This window comes from Lissotriton vulgaris, chromosome 8 (genome assembly GCF_964263255.1).
Source record: "Lissotriton vulgaris chromosome 8, aLisVul1.2, whole genome shotgun sequence".
NCBI classification, from domain to species: Eukaryota; Metazoa; Chordata; class Amphibia; order Caudata; family Salamandridae; genus Lissotriton; species Lissotriton vulgaris.
In genome coordinates, this window is record NC_141696.1 from 1,394,213,354 (window position 1) to 1,394,237,232 (window position 23,879).

Genomic DNA, 23,879 nt, shown 5'->3' on the forward strand with positions numbered 1-23,879 from the left:
GTGCACGTCTAAGAACTATGATCCGACGACCTGCAAGGAGGATGTCATCCTTCCATACCTTCTGCATCTAGCTCAGTCTGGCCTTAATTTCCATTCCATTAAGGTTCACCTCGCTGCATTGACTGCATACAGGAAATGCCCTTCACAAACATCCTTCTTCCCAGGTTCCTGTGATAAAGGATTTTTTGGAAGGATTGAAGGTGTTCCCTCCTGTTCGGCTTCCTTCGCCTTCGTGGGAGCTGAATGTGGTGCTGTCGAGGTTGATGAAGGATCCTTTCGAGCCTATTCACAAGGCTTCACTGCAGCACCTGTCGTGGAAGGCGGCGTTCCTCGTGGCTATTACATCGGCGCGCAGGGTGAGTGAAATTCAGACATTGTGTTACCAGGAACCTTATACTGTATTTCATGCTGCTAAGGGTGTCATGCGTACTCACCCTAAGTTCCTTCCTTAGGTGATCTCTGATTTTCATGTTAATCAGACTATAACTTTACCAACGTTTTTTCAGGACCATTCCCCTCCAGCGGAACGCTCTCTTCATTCCCTGGATTTCAGAAGGGTGTTGAAATTCGACCTGGAAATGACTAAGGAGATTCGTAGGTCCGACCAATTGTTTGTTAACTATGGGTCGGTCAGGACTGGTCTAGCTACTTCTAAACTGTCAATCTCTATTTGGATTGTATCATGTATCCAGCTATGTTATCAGAAAGCGAACAAGACCTTAGGGAGTAAGCCTAGGTCTCATTCTACCAGGGGCAAATCAGCTACAACAGCTTTGCTTCGAAATGTTCCCATTGCAGAGATCTGCAGGGATGCCACTTGGAAGTCGGTCCATACCTTTGCTAAGCACTATTGTCTGGACTCTGATGCCAGGGCAGATGCTCAGGTTGGGCAGGCTTCGTTGAGGAATCTGTTTGCACAGTAGTGGTGCTGTCTTTTTCCTCCACCGCCGGATTGTTTGTGGGGATGGACTTGCCATTCTATTCACTAGATTATGACCATACACAGAGATCCCCCTACTACAGAAGCAGTAGTTTCTTACCTGTAACTCCAGTTCTGTAGTAGGGGTATCTCTGTTATAGTCATAAGCGCCCGCCCTCCTCCCCGGTGGAGAAACTGGTACTGTAATGGATGCTACAGGCCTTGCTTTATACACCTTCAGAAAGAACTGAAAGTGAAAGGACTAGTGCTGTGCATCCTGGGATACCGAGGTTCTCTAGAGTTCCTTAAAGGCACGGCATCCCTTTTCCAGACACATAATGGCAGCCTATGGAGCTTGTCTGTCCATCCTTTCCTCTCTATCATTCCAAGGATTTTGTGAAGGGGAAGTTTCTCTATTGGTGAAACTTATCAGACTGTGTTGAATGTGATATTGGTGGAATATCCTTTGCATTTCTAGTTGAAGTACTAGACCGTGTAGCCTTGTGAATATAGGCTGCATTATTGTCTTTAATTTTCTCTTAAGTGTCTATGCAGGACTGCACTGAAAACAGCTTAAGAGATTATTTTTGATTGCTCCGGGGTCCACGCACATGGGCGGGAATATTCACTAGATTATGACTATAACAGAGATAACCCTGCCACAGAACTGGAGTTACAGGTAAGAAACTACTCCTTCTTCTCCATTAGTTTGGGGTTGCGGTCAGTCAACACCGCGTGCCTTTTGGGCCGTTATACCCACTCCCTGTGGGATACGGTCGCGGACGTGCTGGCTGAGCTCCCGGAGGGAGCCCGCGCGAAGCTTGCTCAAGCCCTCGCGGAGGGATGAGACGCAGCGCGGTACTCCATACGATATGGGCTGGACACCACGGACTCGCTGGGGAGAGCGATTTCCACGTCTGTGGCGGTTCGCAGGCACGCCTGGCTGAGGTCCGCCACTTCTCGGCCGATGTCCAGAATACCTTCATGGACATGCCGTTCGATGGCAGCCACCTCTTCGGTGGTAAGGCAGATAGTGCGCTGGAATGCTTCAAGGACTCCCGGGCTACGGCCAAGTCCTTGGGCCTGTCGGCCCGCGTCAGCAGACTTCTGCCTTTCGCTCCTTTCGTGGCCAAGAAAGGGGCGCCCACACACGTCCTGCCAGCCACGGGCCGCAGACTAACACTCAGCGTGGCGGCGAACGTGGTAACCGCCGTGGCAGTAACAGGGGACAAAGGTGCGGCCAGTCTACATCCACCCCCGCAACATCCGCCTCAAAGCCTTCCTAGTCTGAGCTTTCAGGCTCATTCAACACCAGTGTGGGGGCAGGATCCGCCATCACCTCCTCCTCTGGCCCTCTATCACATCGGACAGGTGGGTGCTGCAAATTGTCCAAAGGGGCTACTCCCTCCTCTTCGAGGCGACCCCTCCAGCCATGCCACCGCAGTGCCACCGCGTGTCAGGGGATCACTTGAAACTTCTGCAAGAGAAAATTACAGCCCTCTTGGCCAAGAGGGCCAATGAGCGCGTTCCTGGGACAGAAGTAGGGTGTGGTTGTTACTCCCACTACTTTCTGGTACCCATGAAGGGCAAAGGGGCCTACACCCTATCTTGGACCTGCGGAACGTCAGCGGCTTCCTCTGGAAGGAGAAGTTTAAGATGCTGACTTTGGCTTAGGTCTTAGCTGCCCTAGACCCCGGAGACTGGATGGTAGCGTTGGACTTGCAGGACGCATATGTTCACATCCCCGTCCTGCCGGCCCACCGGCGTTACCTGCGGTTCATGTTAGGCCACGAGCACTTTCAGTTTACCGTGCTCCCCTTCGGCCTTCCCAGCGCCCCACGGGTGTTCACGAAAGTGATGGCGGTGGTCGCAGCTCATCTGCGCAGATTAGGGGTGTCAGTCTTCCCCTATCTCGACGACTGTTTGTTGAAGGCGGGCTTGCCCCAGTCGTCAGCCACCTCCAGACGATGGCCGACCTCCTGCACCTGCTAGGGTTCTCTATCGATGTGCCGAAGTCACATCTGTGTCCCTCTCAACAGCTCCTCTTCATTAGAGCGGTTCTAGACTCGGCGCAGTTTCTGGTTGTTCCTGCCGAACAGCGGGTTTGGGATATTCAGGCTCTGATTCCGATCTTTCAGCCTTTATCCTGAGTCTCGGTCAGGTTGACGCTACAGCTTCTGGGGCTGATGGCCTCCTGCATCCTTGTGGTGCATCACACCAGGTGGCGGATGCGGGCTCTGCAGTGGGACCTGAAGTTTCAGTGGGCCCAGCATCAGGGCAACTTGTCCGACCACGTCTTGATCTCGGAGGGCCCTGCAAGACAGTTGCAGTGGTAGCTCACGGACCGCGATTGGGTCAGCAGCAGATCCCTCACCATACCCCAACCGGAGCACGTAGTTGTGACCAATGCGTCCCTCCTGGGCTTGGGGGGCCACACGGGAGAGGTAGAGATCAGAGGCTTCTGGTCTCCGGCGGAGTCCCGGCTCCATATCAACCTTCTGGAGCTGCAGGCGATCCGACTTGCACTGAAAACATTCCCCCCCTCTTTCTGGGGCAGTGTAGTGCAGGTGTTCACGGACAACACCACCGCCATGTGGTACTCCAACAAACAGGGCGGGGTGGGTCATGGACCCTATGCCAGGAGGCTCTGCGCCTCTGGCAATGGCTGGAACATCAGGGCGTGACCTTGATGGTTCAACACCTGGCAGGTTCCCTGAACGCCAGGGCGGACGAACTCAGCCGTCGGTGCTTGATGGATCACGAATCGCGTCTGAACTCGGACGTGGCGCAAGGTCTCTTTCAGCAGTGGGGAGAGCCTTGGTTAGATCTATTTGCCACAGAAGAGAACGCTCAATGTCATCAGTTCTGCTCGTTGGGATTTCCAAGACGGCACTCGCTCAGAGACGCTTTTCGTCACGATTGGAGTTGCGGTCTGTTGTACGCCTTTCCGCCTATACCACTTCTGCCCGGAGTGCTGAAGAAGATCAGGCGCGACCGGCCCAAGTCATCCTTGTGGCTCCGTACTGGGCACAAAGATACTGGTTTCCTGAGCTACTCAGCATGTCAGTCGATCCCCCGATTTGTCTGCCTCTTCAGGAGGACCTTCTGTCGCAGCAGCAGGGGACGGTCCTCCACCCGAACCTGTCCAACCTCCACCTCCATGCGTGGAGATTGAGCGGCGACAGTTGAGGCCATTTGACTTGCCTCATGAAGTCTGTGATATTATTCTGGCAGCCAGGCGTCCCTCCACGAAATAGGTATACGCCTGAAGGTGGAACAAATTTGTAGCATGGTGCACAGAAAAGGCTGTGGATCCACTCCATGCCCCTCTTTCTGAGGTTCTCCTCTTTCTTCTTTCTCTTTCCCAGCAGGGCTCTGCTCTGGGCACTATCAAGGGCTACCTTTCTGCCATTTCCGCCACTCATATGTTCCCCTCTGTTTCTTTCGTGATGTCTCAGTGGGACTTGAACCTTGTTCTGACTTATCTGATGTGCGCTCCCTTCGAGCCACTTCATAACTGTCCTCTTAGTCTTCTTACCCTTAAGACTGCATTCCTGGTTGCCATCACCTCTGCCAGGAGCGTGAGTGAGCTGCAGGCCATTTCTTCACAACCTCCTTTCCTTTCTGTCCATCCGGACAAAGTTGTGTTGCGGACACGACCCTCCTTCCTGCCCAAGATAGTCACAGCCTTCCACATCGGGCAGTCCATCACCTTGCCCACCTTCTTTCCGCCTCCCCATCCCTCAAAAGAGGAAGAGAGGCTCCACCGTCTGGACCCAAAACGTGCGCTCTAATACTATCTGGATCGCACACGCCAGTTCCGGGTGGATGACAAACTCTTTGTTGGTTACGTGGGCGCCAAGAAGGGACGGGCGGTGCACAAACGGACCATTTCCCAATGAGTCGTCTTGTGCATCAAGGCTTGTTACTCACTGGCTAAAAAGGAGGCTCCTGTGGGGCTACGTGCCCATTCCACTCGGGCCACGGAGGCTACTACTGCCCTGGGTCGGGGAGTCCTTTTACGGGACATCTGTCAATCAGCTACATGGGCCTCGCTGCACACGTTTGCTAGACACTATTGCCTGGACAGCCAAGTCCGGAGAGATGGCTTTTTCGGCCGTTCTGTTCTCCAGGACTTTATGGTGTGATCATTGGTTCGCAGACCCACCACCAGGGTTGGTATTGCTGGGGGATGTATGATGTTACAACGCATACTTTTACATCGCCTACCTTTACAATGCATTTTTTACAAAGCAACATCCATTACAACGCATTCCATTACAACGCATGCATTTACAACGAATTTTTAAAAACTACCTTTACAACGCATTCCATTACATCGCATACTACCTTTACAACGCATACCATTACAACGCATAACTTTACATTGCATATAAGGTAAGTATTGGATAGTGTAGGGGTAAAAATTACTATTCTAACTCCAGGGGGATGCGACAGTAGGTTAAGTGTTGGATAGTGTAGGGGTAAAAAATACTATTCTAACACAAAGGGGTGCAACAGTAGGGTAAGTGTTTGATAGTGTAAGGGTACTATGTGTTGTAATGGTATGCGTTGTAATGGTATGCGTTGTAATGGTATGCGTTGTAATGACTGCGCTGTAATGGCATGCGTTGTAGTGGTGTGCGTTTTAGTGTCATACGTTGTAATGGTTGCGTTGTAAATGCATGCGTTGTAATGGATGTTGCCTTGTAAAACTTTCGTTGTAATGGTAGTGCGTTGTAAAAGTTGCGTTGTAAAGGTTGTTTCCCATTGCTGGGGTATCTATTCTAAGGTAAGGAATCTAATACTAACCTGTTTCTTTCAGATGCACAAGGTACTTACCTTCGGTAACGATATATCTGTAAGAAACAGTACTTAGTATTAGATTCCTTACCGCCCCTCCCATCCTCCCCGTTCTGCGAACCGATATCTAGGGTTAAGGTTAATCCTTTTCAGGGCCCTAGTCTTATGGCACAAGTGTTGGTTTTTATCATGGCTCTGCGTTTCTCGTGCGTAAAAGCTGTGTATAAGAGCTGCCGTCAGCGCGTGAGGGCGGCGTCTAAGTACTCCAACGACGTCATCCTGGCGCCGATGATGGACGCGGAGCCACAGACTACTCCTACCGACGTGCAGAGGTACTGCTTCGCAAACATTTCCGGATCCAGACTGATGCTTGGGGATATTCTAAGGTAAGGAATCTAATACTAACTACTGTTTCTTACAGCTGTATCGTTACCGATACAGCTGTATCGTTTACACAGATATCTGAATTTCTCTTCACGTGATTTTTATCATGTCCTTGCTGCTTTCCTCATACAAATTGCAGCAGGTATAAAAACTGCCAAAGTGTATGCAGAGTCTGAGGGAAGTGGTTGGAAGGCTTGGGAAAAATGTAGTGTCTAGTAAATACCGTTCATGCATGTTATACTTCATTTCCAAGTTGAAACCTCGGTATAGGAGGTATTTACCACATCCATTAAATCCCTCACCCCAGGTGTCGCAAATAGTTCACTCAATTCTGCACAACTTGTAACTAGGACGTAAAAGGCCTTTGGTAAAACATATATGCTAACTAAATCCTTGCGGTACAAAAGGGGATGGTGATGGACGGAGCATCTGAATCAATCAAACACTCACACCCAGTCAAAAGATCTGTCCAGCCAAGCCGGTCCAGGGAAGACATGGCTTGGCAGTTCGGGCTGGACTGTTCCCATGAGGAACAGGGTCAGACTGATTTGCATATAGCCATGTCTGAACTGGGGTGGCAGAGTGGGCTAAAGAACGGTGATGGATTAAACCCAGATCTTCTGACTGGGTGTGAGTGTTTGATTGATTCAGATGCTCCGTCCATCACCACCCCCATTTGTACAACTAAATCCTTGCAGCACTGCATCTATTTAATTACTTTTTTATATTTGCCTTCAATCTTTTAATTAATGTTATTAAAAGTAAAACGAGCCGCCATGTTTGACCCTCTGAATTGTTTTAGAAACGACCACAGAAATGAGTTTTTAATTTACTCTTTTGTTTTATTTTTTCCGCAAGATATTTCTATGAGATCGTAGATAAAGACGGACCTCTTGAATTGGACAGCGAATTGTTAGTGGGAGAATATCATCTTTTTCCTCCAGAAGCTCACAAAATGGTGGAAGGAGCTGGTGGACTGAAGCCTTTTCTTCTGGGGTCACTCCGCTTTGTTATGCTCAGTGACAACCTAATCGGATTGTTAAAACACACCTGTTTGAATACTGAAGCTACTGCAACAGTCCCTAAAAGATTTGGATTGCAAGCAAAGAATGTGAAATCCGTATCATCCCTGCAGTCTTTGTACCGTTCAAAAAAAGATTTGCTCTGTGATCACAGGATTTTAAACCCAGGCGCAAAAGAATTCAAACCCGTGTGTGACGGTTTTCAAAACTCCAGTAATAGCCAGGATTCCAGTAGTAACTTAATACCAGCTACTCAAAATGATGAAACCATTAGCACTGTAAACACCTTATCACTATCTAATACCACTGCAAACTCTCAACCTGTACCATTTATTTTTAGTGCTGAAAAAGCTGCTCCTTTTGTCAGACAAACGCCCTTGTCGTCAGTGCCTCTAAAGGACCACATACAGCCAGTGTCGTTCTTGACACCTGCATCAGAGTGTGTGGTACAGGCAATTTGCAGTGACAAATCTGAGGCTGGTATTCCTGAAAGTAAAATAGAATTCGTTTTTGATACAGACGGTGCACCTGATGCTGTCTCATCTAGTAGAGTTATAATGGACAAGGATTCTTCTGAAACACAAAGTCCCCACCAAGGTTTGAAGGATGGCGATTTATTCTTGGGTTCAAGCAGTGGTTCCTCAGTTCATTTTGTAGCCTGTTCAAATAATATGGTGCAGAATATGAGACCTGGAAAGAAAACGCCCTTTACAAGGATGGTGGCAGTGCAGGTAAGACAAATGCTCAAGCATGTGTGCTTTATAATTTTCTTTCATTTTAAACTGCATACTCGTGTTGAATACACTCAATCTTTGTTGGATACTTCTAACCAGTGGCGGCTGGTGACAATTAAAAGTGGTAAGGCATAAAATATTCTGGTACTGCACTGTGGCAAGCTAGCGAGCCTGAACAACCCACGGGGGTTTCGGGGATTCTCCCCCGAGAAAATCTTGAAAAAAAGAGTGGACAATTGGAACATTTTCAAGCACATTTCAGAAAGCAGGAAGATTAATAAAGCAATTGTGAAAGTGCAGTTATTACATTAATAAAGAGATGTCCTATAACAACGTAGGTAGCTATATAAATCTGCAAAAAAAGGGCCATATTGCCTCATTCAAAGCACAGTGACGCTTAAGTTTGGTACATTCCCATACAACACACAGTAGCACTGGAATGCCCTAGAGTCCCAATCAAAGTCCTCTAGCACCAGAGCTCTCAACTGTCCCATTCAAAGCACATTAGCCATGGAGAGCCCTACTGTCCCACTGAAAGTACAGTTGCACTGATGAGAAGCGCCTTACTTTCCGATGCAAATCATAGTAGCGCTGGAAAACTCAACTGATCTACTCAAATCATTATAACCCTGGAGTGCTCTTCCTCCCTATTCGAAGCACAGTCGCACTGGAGTCCTGTATTGTTCAATTCATATACAGCAACCCTGGAGTGTCCTACTGTCTCTTCAAAACACAGGAGCTCTGGGGTGCCCTACTGTCCCACTGAAAGTACAAAAGCACTAATGAGAAATACCCTTCTGTCTCATGCAAAGCTCTGTAGCGTTGGGAAGCCCTTCAGTTCTTTTCAAAGCACAGTAACGCAGGCGTGCACTAACTTCCCTTTGAAAGCCCACTACCCTGATAAAGAAGCTCAAACCCCTACAATGTGGCTCTAGAGCTCTACAGATAGCTGCATTTGTCTTTTAACTTGAATGCCACTACTATAGCAGTGCTACTGATGCCTGTTTTCATTATGCAAGGGCCTTCTGTTGTTCCATATTTAACAAACATGTGGACCACATTTACAAGGTAGGTGCCTAGCAGCACTCTGTGGCACTGAAGATGGCAGCTTTATTGAAAGGAAGAGTTTTCCATATATCATTGCTGAAAATGTTGTATATCACAGTTCTAAAACAAAAATTTTGAGGAGGGTCTAGGGGACAATATTTATATACCAAATTTACTCCATACCCCTAAGTACAAACCTATTTAACTACAGGGAGGAAATCGGTCTGTTTGGTGTGACACGGAACCTTGAATGCTAGAGAATACCCAGTTCACCAGTTTTACATAGCTTGTCCAATACCTGACTTGAGAAAAGTTTCCATCAGCCCACCCATTTGGCGGAGCTTCGTCATCGGGAAAACTAAGAGAGAATGGTCACATGTAGCCAGTGTTGCTCCAAGGCTAACGAACATGGGTACTAGACCTCATACTCTCAGAGTCTCAGCCGCTATGAGTGTTCAAGGTATGTGGAAACTGATGGAGTGCAGTGCAAGTGATAAACGTGTGTGAAGTAAAAAAGTTATACTATCTTTTGGCAACAAGTGAGGTCGACATGTTTCAGCCGTACTGCTAGTTAGCTCGGCTTTCTTCAGGACCTTATAGAAATTGTGTGCTACTGCTGAAAAAAACATAAGTGAAAAGTGTTAGTCATCCTATTTATTGATCAGAAGAAAATAGATCAGTGGTATATCACCACCCTACCAGACATGTATTCCATGTATATGTAGTTTGTGAGCTATTTCTTCATTCCTAGAAAATGAAAATTCCTGTCAAAGAAAGAAATCAAGCTAGTAATGGTGAACAAAACATATACTCTAAGCATAGAGGTAGAACAAGTCACTCAGTCGGTAATACCCTGTATTCGACTATGTCCATTCAATGCATGGTTCTAATTGGGAGATTATAGTTTGATAATTACTAAATACTCACCCTTCTTTCTGTGGGAGTAAGCCTCACCTCACCCGGCAACTGTTCGGTGGGTGAGGCCCGCTCTATTGGTAAGAGAAAATAAGGGGACAAGATGGTAATCAGGTCATCCATCTCATATGCCCCTGTTATACTCTCAAATCAAATAAGTAAAACCTAAATCAAAATTGACCTTTAACCATGACATTCAACACCATTGGCAAAAGCAGACTGGCATCAACCTATGTGATTACTTCGTATTAGAAAATCAAAGATTGAACAAAGTCTGATCTGATTTACTATTGTAATTTGTTATGCCCATTTATCCTCATAAACACAATTAGGTTTCGGGAAAACAGGCCTTTGTTGGAATTATCCTTTACAAATGATTCACTTAAAAGTATAGTGAAGGGTCTGCCATGTTATTAAATCCAAATTATTGTTAAAACCATAGCCAGACTGTTTATGCTATGTCTAGTTTGGTGGTTCAAAGCCCTAGCAGTAGAACCCATAGTGTCAAGTTAAAACATTGTACCCATGGTAATAATTATGAGCATGGCTCCTATCATGGAAACCCATACGGATAGAGCAGTCAAATGGCGCCCAAACCAACAGAACACTACAGAACTAGCTAGCCTGCCTGTATTAGCTTACCTATCCGTCGGTACCCCCTCGCCGTCTGCGAGCAGTGTGGGAGGTACCGAGGGTAGTTACTGATCCCTTCTTATAGTGGAGCTAATTGGCCTAATCGGGTTTAATCAACTAATTAGCCAAACGGAGCCCATGTTATTACGCTTTGGTTCCGACCTGTCTATTATGAGTTATATTATTGGAGCAGGCTTTGCGTCACCTTCAGACGCTATTTTTCAATTGTATTCACTACAAACGAGCATGCGCCCACGTCACACACAGCTTTTTACGGGCTAAGATTTGATGCGTCCTGCTCAGACACTATATTAGCGTGCATGCGTGCGTGTAGTCCCCATCGGCTGGCCGCGTGTGTGTTTTTGTTTTGAGCCGCGAGATGGCAGCGGCAGCAAAAGTCGCAAAATTTGTACGATGTGCATCTCCGGTATTTATAAAGAGGAGTTTAGGCTTCTTCCATCTTTTCGCTCACCCCTCTTATCAGAACGATGATCGAAAATACCTTCATAAATGACCAAGTACGTGTCATGCCTCACCTTGTTTAATTTGATGGATAAAACTACAAAACTGCAGTGTGAAGATTATGGAAATTCTATAAGTTCTTTGTAACTGCTAAAAAAAAAGGGGGGCTGTAGATTGTCGACACTTGATCCAGGTTAAATGCATATATGGGTATACTATACTACTAGCAAGATCAACAACATATATAGTAAATAGAGGTGTCTTTAGAACCAGTGGGCTTCATATAATTACAATGTCATCTCAGATATCTATAAGTTGGAGAGACTGGTGAAAACATATATTAAACCCGTAATAGTGTGCGATCATGCATATAGCACTCATGGCCTATTAAATGCAGCTAGATTAGACCTAAAAGAGTCTATCTTCATATGTATCTCAGCTATGTGTGTGTCCCACTTTACCCGTTGGGTTACAGTGATAATCGTATCTATGAAGAATACTGATTATCGATATTCGAACTAGTTTACTAAGGCTGATTCAAGGTAGCTGTCATTTAGAGTGGCAACTGATTCGTGTATCATAAGTGGGTTAAATCTGAACCCACGGAATGTCGTTCAGGCCCTCTGTATATGTTCGGAGTTTAAAAATCCACCTTTATTCCCTGATAAACAAAAGTCTGGAGATATCGGTCACGTGTTGGGGAATCAGGGGACTTTCAAGAATCACCCATTTCATATTGTCTGCTTGGTGTTTGACACTCAGAAAATGATTGGTCAGGCGAGTGGATTGCTTGTTACAGCGTATGGTACTTTTGTGCTCGCTGATTCGTAGCTTAATCTACGAGTGGTGTGGCCCACGTACCTCAGTGAACACGGGCATGTGATCATGTAGATCACACGATCTGTGTTGCAATTTGTATGATTTCGCAGAATCCATGGACGGTCAGTCCCAATGTCCACAGATTCTGTTTACATAGTCTGTGGGCAAACGCTACATGAACCACAAGGATAGTGGCCATGTACTGGGGGAAGCCCCCAAAGAGTGTTGGAGTCTTGTTTCAATTGTGACCTGGGTCTGGTGTGTACAAGGCTGTCTCGCAGGCTTGAGCCTCTCTTAAACGCAAACAGTGGTAGCGGAATATTCTCTGTGGCAATATTTAAAATATGCCAGTGTCTGCGTACTGTCTTCTGAACTATGTCAGACAGTGTACAGAAGGTATTGACAAACGTCAATCTGTTAGTAGCAGGTTTGGTCACACTATGATCAAGTAAGGCGTCTCGATGGGATGGTGATAGAAGGTTCGAGGCATGTGGGCTGCTGAATTCATATCTGTGCATAGATCGCCGCCTAGTGTTGGGTCCGGATGATTGCACATTGTTGTCCTGGAAGAGTCTTCGAAGTATCACGAGATAGGTGGCTCCTCCCCTGGACTACAGTGCGCATGGGCATCGACTCCATCCCCAGATTGTTTTTTTCCGCCATTGGGTTCGGATGTGTTCGGTTCCCTCCTGTCGGAATCGATAGTTCTTAACTTCACTTTGATTGAGACCAAAAGGTCTTTAGGACTTGCGCCGGTATTGTCTTTCGTTCGGGTTCGTAACTTCTCGGCTCCGAACCGACATTGTTCTTCTGCGTGCTTTCGGCGCGGAGGGGCCTAGTCGACGCTCCAGACTCTTCATCCATCATGGAACGAAGTCCATTCAAACGATGCCCGGTGTGTGCCTCAAAGTACCCACATAACGATGTACACCCGGTGTGTAACAAGTGCTTGTCACCGGACCACGACGAGGCCAAGTGTATGGCCTGTTCCAGGTTCCGGTCCAAGAAAACACTCAAGCTCCGTCGAGCTGCGCGCCTGGAGGCCTTGCAATCTGCCCCACCGCCTACGGACATCTTCGATGCTGGGGATGTCGAGGACGACGATATCCAGGAGATCACGGAATCTAACCCCGCGTCGGATGTCGAGGACGACTACGACGCAGAGGCCGAGGATTTCGATGAAGTCGTCAAGGAGGTAGGGGACGACGACGGGGCCCTTGCCACCGTAGAGGATAGCTCAGACAAGGAGCTTCCTCAGACTGACTCCGGGGTCGTCCAAATTCATGAGGCCCAGGTCGAGGGATCGCCTTCGGGCCTTACCCGAGACCTTGATGTACGTTCCATGGCTCCGCCTTCCGGCCCGGCCACGGACATTAATACAGAATCACTCCCGGTGCCTCCAAAACCGAAAGTGAAACCTACAGTCTCGAAGCCAGAAATATCGAAACCGAAAGTGCGGATCGCACTGGTCGGGTCGAAGACTTCGGAGGCCTCGGCGCCGAAGAAATCGAAGATGGCCGTCGAGCTGAAGAGCCATGCCAAAATGGCCGACCCGAATTCTGCTACATCGAAGCCGAAGGTTAAGGGGTCCGACGCAGCCGCATCGGCGCCGAAGACGGTCGACGCCGGCAAGGGTCGACTCGAAGGCAAGAAAACGGTCGACGACCCCAAAAGGTCCACTCTCGACCCGAAGAAGCGGCAGGACGACCCGAAGTCCCTCTCTGCCTCGCCGAGTGCGTCGACTCCAAAGGGTGCATCGTCGGTCTCCGCTCCAAAACCAGCCGCTAAAGACTCTGTCGAACCGGCGTGTCCATCCGCCTCGTTCACTAAAAAGGTTACGGAGTCCCTACAACGAATCAGGGAAGGGGCCGCAGCAGTCGAGCCGAAGGACCCTGTGCCGCCCAAGCCTCTGGAGAAACCGGCGAAGGCGCCTACGCCGATCCTTTTCACCTTGCCACCTAAGACGGCGCCGAAGGCTTTCGCGGCTAAACCAAAGGCCAGCGTGCCTGAGAAGGTGTCTTCGCCGCCGAAACAGTCGTTGGTGGTCCCCGGCCCACGGCAACGACCACTTGCAGAGGAGGAGCGTCAGGAGCATTTCATCGACGCCAACACGGGCAGACTTTCCCTCCTGAAGAGAAAAATCACCCCTGAACCTCAATTGGAGTCATACAAGATTCCACTCAAAAGGAAGATGGACTCTGCTGGTACTCCTGCATTAATAGAGCCCATTTCGCCACAGGCTCACGAACTCTCGCCCACTCATTCCAATGTCGAGGCAGGTGAAGGCGACGAAGAGGATGAGTACAGCTATCCCATCTACACAGACCCAGAGGATGTGACTGAACCGTGGTCTGCTGGTGGCGATCCTGGAGACCTGCATTCTGGACAGGAGCCTCAGCTTTTCTCAGCCAAAACTTCCCCAACTGGGGACTCTGCGGCCTTCAATGCCCTCATTGAGAGGGCAGCAGCCAATCACAACGTCCAGCTCCATGCTGACCCAGTGGACGTCGACTTCCTCTTTGACACCTTTTCGGTCTCTGAAAAGACTGTAAAGACTCTACCAATGCTGAAGGGTGTTTTGAAGCACGCAGCTGAGGTGTTCAAAGAGCCCACCCGGGCAAGGGTCATCAACCCGAGAATCGACAAGAAGTACAGGGCGGTGCCCACTGATCCAACTTATATCAAGGGACAGTTGCCTCTGGATTCCCTGGTTGTCTCCAATGCCCGCAAAAGAGCCAACTCACAGACTACGGGTGATGCTCCTCCCCCAGACAAGGAATCAAAAGTCTTTGAGGCTTCGGGGAAAAGGGTGGCAGCACAGGCAGCCAATATGTGGCGCATATCCAACACGCAGGCGCTACTGGCGCGTTATGACAGGGCACACTATGATACGCTAGAGACCCTTTTACAGCATTTGCCAGATCAATATAAGGAAGCAGCGGAAATGTTGATACAGGAGGGGAAGCTTATCTCCAATGCTTCCATAAAGAGCGCACTAGACGTGGCTGACACCGCCGCACGCGCTATTAACACTAGCGTTATGCTTCGTAGACATGCATGGCTAAGGATATCTGGGTTCAAGCCGGACATTCAAACTACCATCTTGAACCAAACGGTCAACCCAGATCACCTGTTTGGCCCTGAGGTTGATACCACCCTTGAAAAGATGAAGAAGGACACCGACACCGCAAAATCTATGGGTGCCTTGCAATCCCAGCAGTTTCGGAGTGGGTCCTTTCGTCGCTCCAATACTAGGGGCACCTCAAGGGGTCAACCCTCGCAGTCAGCGCAGTTCTACAAAAGCAACACCCAAACTTCCTATACCAACAAGGGTCGAGGTGGTTACCGCGGCAACAACACCAAGGGCAGAGGACGTGGCAACAACAGCTCCAGGTCCTCCACCGCCAACAAACAGTGACGCCTTGTCACTGCCCCCCGACCACGCCACACCGGTCGGAGGGAGACTCCAGCAGTTCCTGCCCGTGTGGAAGTCCATCACCACGGACAGGTGGGTCAGGACACTTGTCCAATTCGGTTATTGTCTGGAGCTCACATCCACTCCACCCAACATACCCCCAAGGCACCGTCCTATGTCCGGCGAGCACTTGCACTTATTGCAGCAGGAGGTCACAGTCATGCTGCAAAAAGGGGCAATAGAGCTCGTGCCCTTGCAGGAAAGGGGCAAGGGAGTTTACTCCCTGTACTTTCTTATTCCAAAGAAGGACGGATCCCTCAGACCCATCCTGGATCTCAGGCCCCTCAACTTTTACATCCTATCAGAGCATTTCCACATGCTCACACTGCAGCAGGTTCTCCCACTGCTTCAACAGGGGGACTTCCTGGCAACTCTGGACCTGAAGGATGCGTACTTCCACATTCCACTACATCCTTCACACAGAAAATACCTCAGGTTCACCATACAAGACCAGCACTACCAGTTCAAGGTTTTGCCTTTTGGGGTCACCACGGCACCCAGGGTTTTCACAAAGTGCCTGGCGACGGTGGCGGCACATCTCAGACGTCAAAACATTCACATCTACCCCTATCTGGACGACTGGCTCATTCAGGCGAAGTCGGCCCAGCAGTGTGCCGACCACTTGTCCCACACCATTCACCTTCTGCACGATCTGGGTTTCTCACTGAATTATCCAAAATCCCATCTCCAACCCGCCCACATACGTCAGTATCTGGGTGCGACTATAAATACTCTGGCAGCCACAGCACAGCCAAATTTAGTGAGAGTCAACAGCATTCAGTCGCTGATCCAAAGATTCTGACCTCAACACTCGCTTCCAGCGAGAGTGTTCATGCAGTTGATAGGCATGATGGCCTCCTGCATCTCCATTGTCCCGCACGCGAGACTACATATGCGTCCGCTTCAGGAGTGCTTGGCACGTCAGTGGGCTCAGGCTCACAACCAGTTGAAAGACCGAGTGTTGGTGAGCGGTCGGGCGTACAACTCTCTGCATTGGTGGAATCCACGAAACCTTTGCAAGGGCCGACCGTTTCAGGAGCCTGTGCCACAGATTATCCTGACAACGGACGCTTCTCTCCAAGGATGGGGAGCGCATGTACTCCAATACACTGTGCAGGGACTATGGACGCAGCAACAGGGGAAGATGCACATCAATGTTCTAAAACTGATGGCAATCTTCATGGCACTAAAGGCCTTCAAAGTACATCTATGCAACAAGGTCGTGTTGATCCGGACGGACAACATGACGGCGATGTACTACATTCAGAAGCAGGGAGGCACACACTCTCCGCAGCTGTCTCATCTGGCTCAGAGCATGTGGAAGTGGGCCATTCAGAGGAACATCTTCCTCATGGCGGAGCATCTCCCAGGCAAAGACAATCAGATGGCGGACCTGCTCAGCAGGCACAGCCACCAAATGCACGAGTGGGAGATACATCCATCAGTACTCCAGCCGTACTTCCAAAGGTGGGGTCATCCAGAGATCGACCTGTTTGCCACTCAGGAGAACGCAAAATGCCAAAGCTTCGCCGCCAGATTCCCACACCCACTGTCGCCGGCCAATGCGATATGGATGAACTGGTCAGGCAAATTTGCGTACGCTTTTCCCCCAGCACCACTGATACCGCTGGTGGCACGCAAACTCAGGCGCCTCTCGATGACTCTCATCCTGGTTGCTCCAACATGGACTCGTCAACCATGGTACACCACGTTTCTGGAATTGTCCGTGGTACCACATCAGAGGCTACGTCTCACCCCCAGCCTTCTGACGCAGAGCCATGGCGACATTCAGCACCCAGATCCGCACCAGCTCAACCTGGCGATCTGGCTCCTGAAGTCCTAGAGTTTGGCTACCTAAACTTACCTCCCAATTGCATGGACATTATTCGGGAGGCAAGGAAGCCAACTACTAGACAAAATGGAAGCGGTTTGCCATTTATTGTGCAAACCACACCATTAACCCGATTGATGCTTCCATTCAAGACATCATCTGTTACCTGTTCCATCTATACAAGTGTAATCTGGCCTATACTTCCATTTGCATTCATCTGTCTGCGATGGCCGCGTATCTCCAAAATGGACAACACCTTTCGCTCTTCAAGGTGCCTGCCATCAAAGCTTTTTTGGAAGGTCTCAAACGAGTCATTCCGCCACGGACTCCACCAGCTCCTGAGTGGAACCTCAATGTGGTTCTTACCAGACTGATGGGTCCTCCCTTTGAACCACTGCATTCCTGCGAGATTCAGTTCTTAACGTGGAAAGTGGCTTTCCTCGTAGCAATTACATCGCTACGGCGGGTCAGTGAATTGCAAGCCCTCACAATCCAAGAGCCTTTTATCCAAATTCATTCCAACAGGGTGGTGCTCCGCACTAACCCTAAATTCCTGCCCAACGTTGTGTCTCAGTTCCACATCAACCAAACAATCAAATTGCCTGTTTTCTTTCAAAATCCTGAGTCACTGACGGAGCGGATGCTCCACATCCTTGACGTTAGGCGGGCCCTATTGTATTACATTGATAGGACCAAGGATTTTAGAAAGACTAAACAACTCTTTGTCGCCTTTGCGCCACACCACAAAGGTAACCCTATTTCCAAGGCTGGTATTGCTAGGTGGATCGTTAAATGTATCCAGATCTGCTATGCAAAAGCAAAACGCACTCTTACCATTCCGCCAAGAGCCCACTCCACCAGAAAGTTGGGGGCCTCTATGGCTTTCCTTGGAAACATTCCCTTAGAGGACATATGTAGAGCAGCAACATGGTCTACCACACACGCATTTACTAAACATTACTGTGTTGATGTGCACTCCAAACAGCAGGCAGCTGTAGGGCAGGCTGTTCTTAAGACACTTTTCCAAACTGCTGCAGCTGGCACGGGCGGCCGCCGTTAATGGAGGGACTGCTATGTATTCTATGCACAGATATGAATTCAGCAACCCACATGCCTTGCACTGAATATGCTACTTACTAGTATGCATCTGTTCTTGGCATGTAGGGCTGCTGACATTCATATCGCCCGCCCTCCTCCCCGGCGCCTGTAGCAGCTGCAGTATTCACATGTTCGAGGCATATGGGCTGCAGATGGTACATCATGAATAGATCGCCATCTGGTGTTGGGCTCGGATGATTGCACTTTGTTTTTCTCTTGGAGAGTCTTTTGTATCTTGGTGACTCCTCCCTTAGTTGGTAGTGCGCATGGGCATCGGCTCCATCCTTAGATTGTTTTTTTCCGCCATCGGGTTCGGATGAAGATCGAGACGCTCCAGATCAACTTCAGAAGAAAGTGATTTTTCGGCGCGTATTCCCATTCCAATTCGACGGTATTGTTATCGAACGCGTTCCTTTCCATTCCGACGCGTTACAAATTTAAAATAGAAGAGAAGAACTTGGATCTACGTCGAAGAACAGGAGACCTTTCTCGACGCAGTCAAGCCCGGAGTCCATGGAAAGGACTCCATTCAAAAAATGTCCATCGTGTGGTGCTAAGTTCCCACACAAGGACCTACACGAGGTGTGCAACCTCTGTCTATCGCCTGAACACGAATCCAGGGACTGCGAAGCCTGCGCAGCATTCTCCTCCAAGCTAACGATCAGAAATCGTCGAGCTCGAAGACACGAGGCTTCCAGAATGCAGGCGGAGGCAATCCCGGAGCTGTTCGGAGACGAACAAATCGAGGAAGAAGAGGACCAGTCGGGGTCGGAAGGGGACCAGTCGGAGGTTGAAGAACTCTTCGAGCAACAAACCGTGAGTGACGACGTCCCCTTACCGAAAAACCGACCCCGTGCGGTAACGACCCCGCCCTCGGGCCCGGTCAAACCGCTGAAAAAAGTTTCCGACGCCCCGCCCTCGGGCCCGGCAACGAAACCGAAACTGAAACCGAAACACTCGGAATCCCGCCACGTCGGATCCGAGAAAAGGGCGACATCGACTTCGACACCGAGGCTACATACAAAGGAGAGCTCGGTATCGAAACATTCCATGTCGAAAAAGAAATATGATTTATCGCCCAAAAGACACTCGATACCCAAAAAGTCGGAATCGAGCAGACATTCGGTGTCGAAAACAGCAAGATCTGAGGATCACAAACAAAAACAGCTCTCGGAACCAGGACCTTCGGTACCGATTCAAGAGCAACAAACAGATCCCAAACAAAAGATCTTGTTTATTGACCCACAAACAGGGAAAGTGGTCACGAAGAAGAGAAAGAGTGAACAGTCAGAAGATAAACCTCTTCCTTCAAAAAAGAGAACAATGGGGCCGAACATAACTCCTCCTGCTTCTCCTCGTCCTAGAGACACTCCCTCTTCTCCTATTCCTCGCAATAGGCCACATATTCCTACACCCTCCACACCAAGACCAGCTACACCTCAGTCAGAGGTAGACAGTGATACAGGGGAGGGAGAACCTCAAGGGGATGATGAATCTATCCCAGATGAGGAAGATCCATGGGAGAATTACGATGTAGGGTCAGATGAGGACAACGACCCAGAGCTATATCCCTCAAAGCCTTCACCACCTGATGATAACACAGGTTTTGTGCAGCTCATTAATAGGGCAGCAAAATATCACAAACTAGACATGCACACAGAACCTCAGATAGAGGATTTCTTGTTAGAGACTCTACCTAGTGCACAGAGATCATCAGGTACTCTTCCTATGCTGAAGGGTCTTCTCACTCACACAGAGGAAATATTCGAAAACCCAGTGAGAGCCAGGGTGTTAAACCCAAGAATCGATAAAAAATATAAAGCGGCTCCAAAGGACCCAATATTTATTAGAGGGCATGTACCTCTAGATTCGCTGGTGGTCTCAAACGCTCGTAAAAGAGCAAACTCATTATCTACAGGAGAGGCTCCTCCACCAGATAAAGAGTCGAAGTTAATAGATGCATCAGGCAAAAGAGTAGCATCACAGGCAGCGAATAGCTGGCGTATAGCCAATACACAGGCACTACTAGCACGTTATGACAGGGCACATTACGATGAATTAGAAAAACTTCTCACACATCTTCCAAAAGAACATCAGAAGAAGGCAGAACAATTAATACAGGAAGGTAAAATAATAACCAATACTTCCATTAAGTGTGCATTAGACGCAGCAGACACTGCAGCAAGGTCTATTAACACAAGCGTCATGCTAAGAAGGCACGCATGGCTTAGAATCTCAGGATTCAAACAAGAAGTACAAACAGCCCTACTGAACAAACCATTTGATCAAAAGACATTGTTTGGTTCAAGTACAGACGAGACATTAGAAAAGATGAAGAAAGATACGGAAACGGCTAAGTCAATGGGAGCATTGCAACAGCCAACACACAGAGGTTCCTTTCGTAGATCCACCTATAGAGGGGGCTCAAAAAACACAGGAACAAATCAACAATCCACATCTTTCACACCAACATCACCCAGAGGTAATTCAAGAGGTAATTACAGAGGTAACAACAATAAGGGTAGAGGCCGCGGAAATAATAACAACCGCAACGCCTCAACACCAAAACAGTGACTTCATAGAACTCCCCCCAGACCACACAACACCGGTCGGGGGACGTCTATCACAGTTCCTACCTGTCTGGGAAAACATCACGTCAGACAAGTGGGTGAGACAAATTATCCAACATGGTTATTGCCTAGAACTCACAGCCACCCCACCAAACATCCCTCCCAAGCAGCGTCCAATGAGTCAGGATCATCTAACATTGTTAAGAGAAGAAGTGTTAGCACTTCTACAAAAGCATGCAATAGAGAAGGTCCCAAAGGATCAACAAGGAACAGGGGTATACTCTCTATACTTCCTGATCCCCAAAAAGGACGGGTCCCTACGACCAATATTAGACCTCAGACCTCTCAATGCTTACATAAATTCGGAGCATTTCCACATGGTCACGCTCCAACAAGTACTCCCTTTACTGAAGAAAGGGGACTTTCTTTCTACACTGGATCTAAAAGACGCTTACTTTCATATCCCAATTCACAAAGCCCACAGAAAATACCTAAGGTTTGTGTTAGAAGGACAACACTACCAGTTCAAAGTCCTTCCGTTCGGTGTCACAACAGCACCGAGAGTTTTCACAAAATGCCTAGCTGTGGTGGCAGCACACCTAAGAAGACAACAAATACATGTCTTCCCATACTTGGACGATTGGCTAATAAAGGCCAAATCAAAGGAAGAATGTCTTCACAACACACAGAAGACAATTCAATTGCTGCACCACCTAGGGTTTACGGTGAACTACAAAAAATCACACCTGCAACCAAACCAGATCCAGCAATACCTGGGGGCTACAGTAGACACAGAAAAGGCAATAGCATACCCCAACCCAATCAGAGTACAGACAATGGTCGGGTTAATACAAAGATTTCAACCACAACACTCACTACCAGCACGAGTGTTTATGCAACTATTAGGCATGATGTCCTCTTGCATACTGCTAATACCACATGCCAGACTACAAATGCGCCCACTACAAGAGTGTCTAGCGACACAGTGGAATCAGGCTCAAGGTCAGATTACAGATCTGGTGTTGGTAAACGACCGGACGTATCGCTCTCTGAAGTGGTGGAACACAGAAAACATTTCCAAGGGACGGTCGTTCCTAGAGCCAATTCCACAAGTAATAATAACAGCGGACGCATCGCTCTCCGGATGGGGAGCGCATATGGACAAATACACAGTACAGGGGAAGTGGAGTGCGCAGCAAAAGAAACTGCACATCAACTACCTAGAACTCTTAGCAATATTTCTAGCACTAAAAGCTTTCCAAATGCAAGTAACAAACAAGGCAGTCCTGATCAGAACAGACAACATGACTGCAATGTATTATATTCAAAAACAGGGGGGGACACACTCTCTCCAACTGTCCAAACTAGCACAGGACATATGGAGATGGGCCATTCCTCAAAAGATCTACCTGTTAGCGGAACACCTACCAGGAATTCAAAATCAAATAGCAGACATCCTAAGCAGACAGTCAGAACAAGTTCACGAGTGGGAGCTGCACGACCAAATACTACAGCCATTCTTCCAAAAATGGGGGCAACCAGAGATAGATCTGTTTGCAAATCACCAGAACGCAAAATGCAAGCAATTCGCATCCAGGTACCCACACCAAAGGTCCCAGGGCAATGCACTGTGGATAAATTGGTCCAACAAATTTGCTTACGCGTTCCCTCCTCTACCACTAATCCCATTACTGGTGAGAAAACTGCAGCAACACTCAATGACAATGATACTAGTGGCACCCACGTGGGCAAGACAGCCGTGGTTCACCACGCTGCTACAACTCTCACAAGTACCACATCAAAAGCTAAGGTTATTACCCATGCATCTCACACAGAACCATGGAGAAATAATGCACCCAGATCCCAAACAACTGAACCTAGCGATCTGGCTCCTGAGGTCATAGAGTTTGGGTATTTAGATTTACCACCTGAATGCATGGAAATCATTAAGCAGGCAAGACGTCCTACCACCAGAGCATGCTACGCAGCAAAATGGAAGAGGTTTGCTATACACTGTAACAGTAAGCACATCAACCCTCTGGACGCATCCACTAAACAAATCATTTGCTATTTATTACACTTACAGCAATGTAACCTAGCATATACCTCTATCAGGGTTCATCTAGCAGCCATAGCGGCGTACCTACAAAACAGGCAACACCTGTCACTGTTTAAAGTACCAGCAATTAAAGCTTTCATGGAAGGACTCAAAAGAGTCATTCCACCAAGAAGACCACCTTCCCCAGTCTGGAATCTCAACATAGTGCTTACCAGACTAATGGGGCCACCCTTTGAACCTATGCATAGGTGTGAAATACAATTCCTCACATGGAAGGTAGCCTTCCTCATAGCTATCACGTCACTTAGAAGAGTAAGTGAACTGCAGGCTTTTACGATTCAAGAACCATTTATGCAGCTACACCAAAATAAAGTGGTTCTTAGAACAAACCCAAAATTCTTACCAAAGGTTTTTTCAGCATTCCACATCAATCAGTCAGTGGAATTACCGGTTTTCTTTCCAAAACCACAAACAGTAGCGGAAAGAGCCCTACATACACTGGATGTTAGAAGGGCCATATTGTACTATATAGAAAGAACACAAACTTTCAGAAAGACAAAACAGCTATTTGTTGCGTTTTCTCCCACACATAAAGGCAATCCCATCTCCAAAGCGGGCATTGCTAGATGGATTGTAAAATGCATTCAAATATGCTACTTAAAGGCAAAGAGAACATTAACTGTTCCTCCTAGAGCTCACTCTACACGTAAACTAGGAGCATCTATGGCATTTCTGGGAAACATTCCACTAGATGACATATGCAAAGCAGCTACCTGGGTTACACCGCACACCTTCACAAAACACTATTGTGTAGATGTGCACACAACACAACAAGCTAGAGTGGGACAAGCAGTATTAAAAACATTGTTTCAGACAGTTGCAACAGACACGGGCGACCACCGCTAGGGAGAGAACTGCTGTATAGTCTATTCATAATGTACCATCTGCAGCCCATATGCCTCGAACGGAATATGCTACTTACCAGTATGCATCTGTTCTTGGCATAGAGGGCTGCAGAGTGGTACATGCCCTCCCAGCCTCCCCGGAAACCTGTGTCTGTTCCAACATTATCTTATTTAGATACACTTACATGGGCACTCTTATCTGT

At 48.1% G+C, this 23,879-nt stretch overlaps 1 protein-coding gene across 2 annotated transcripts in view; it reads left to right on the plus strand.

Annotated features, from left to right (window-relative positions):
• LOC147698808 (E3 ubiquitin-protein ligase TTC3-like) overlaps positions 1–23,879 on the plus strand; it is a 1,930,429-nt gene that overhangs the window by 1,197,088 nt on the left and 709,462 nt on the right. For both annotated transcript variants that reach the window (XR_015299370.1, XM_086935404.1), the window contains exon 33: positions 6,965–7,859. Coding sequence is in view for 1 of the 2 variants with exons in the window: in XM_086935404.1 (XP_086791530.1) it covers positions 6,965–7,859 (895 nt within the window). In the remaining variant the exon portion in view is untranslated. The remainder of the gene's footprint in view (positions 1–6,964; positions 7,860–23,879) is intronic.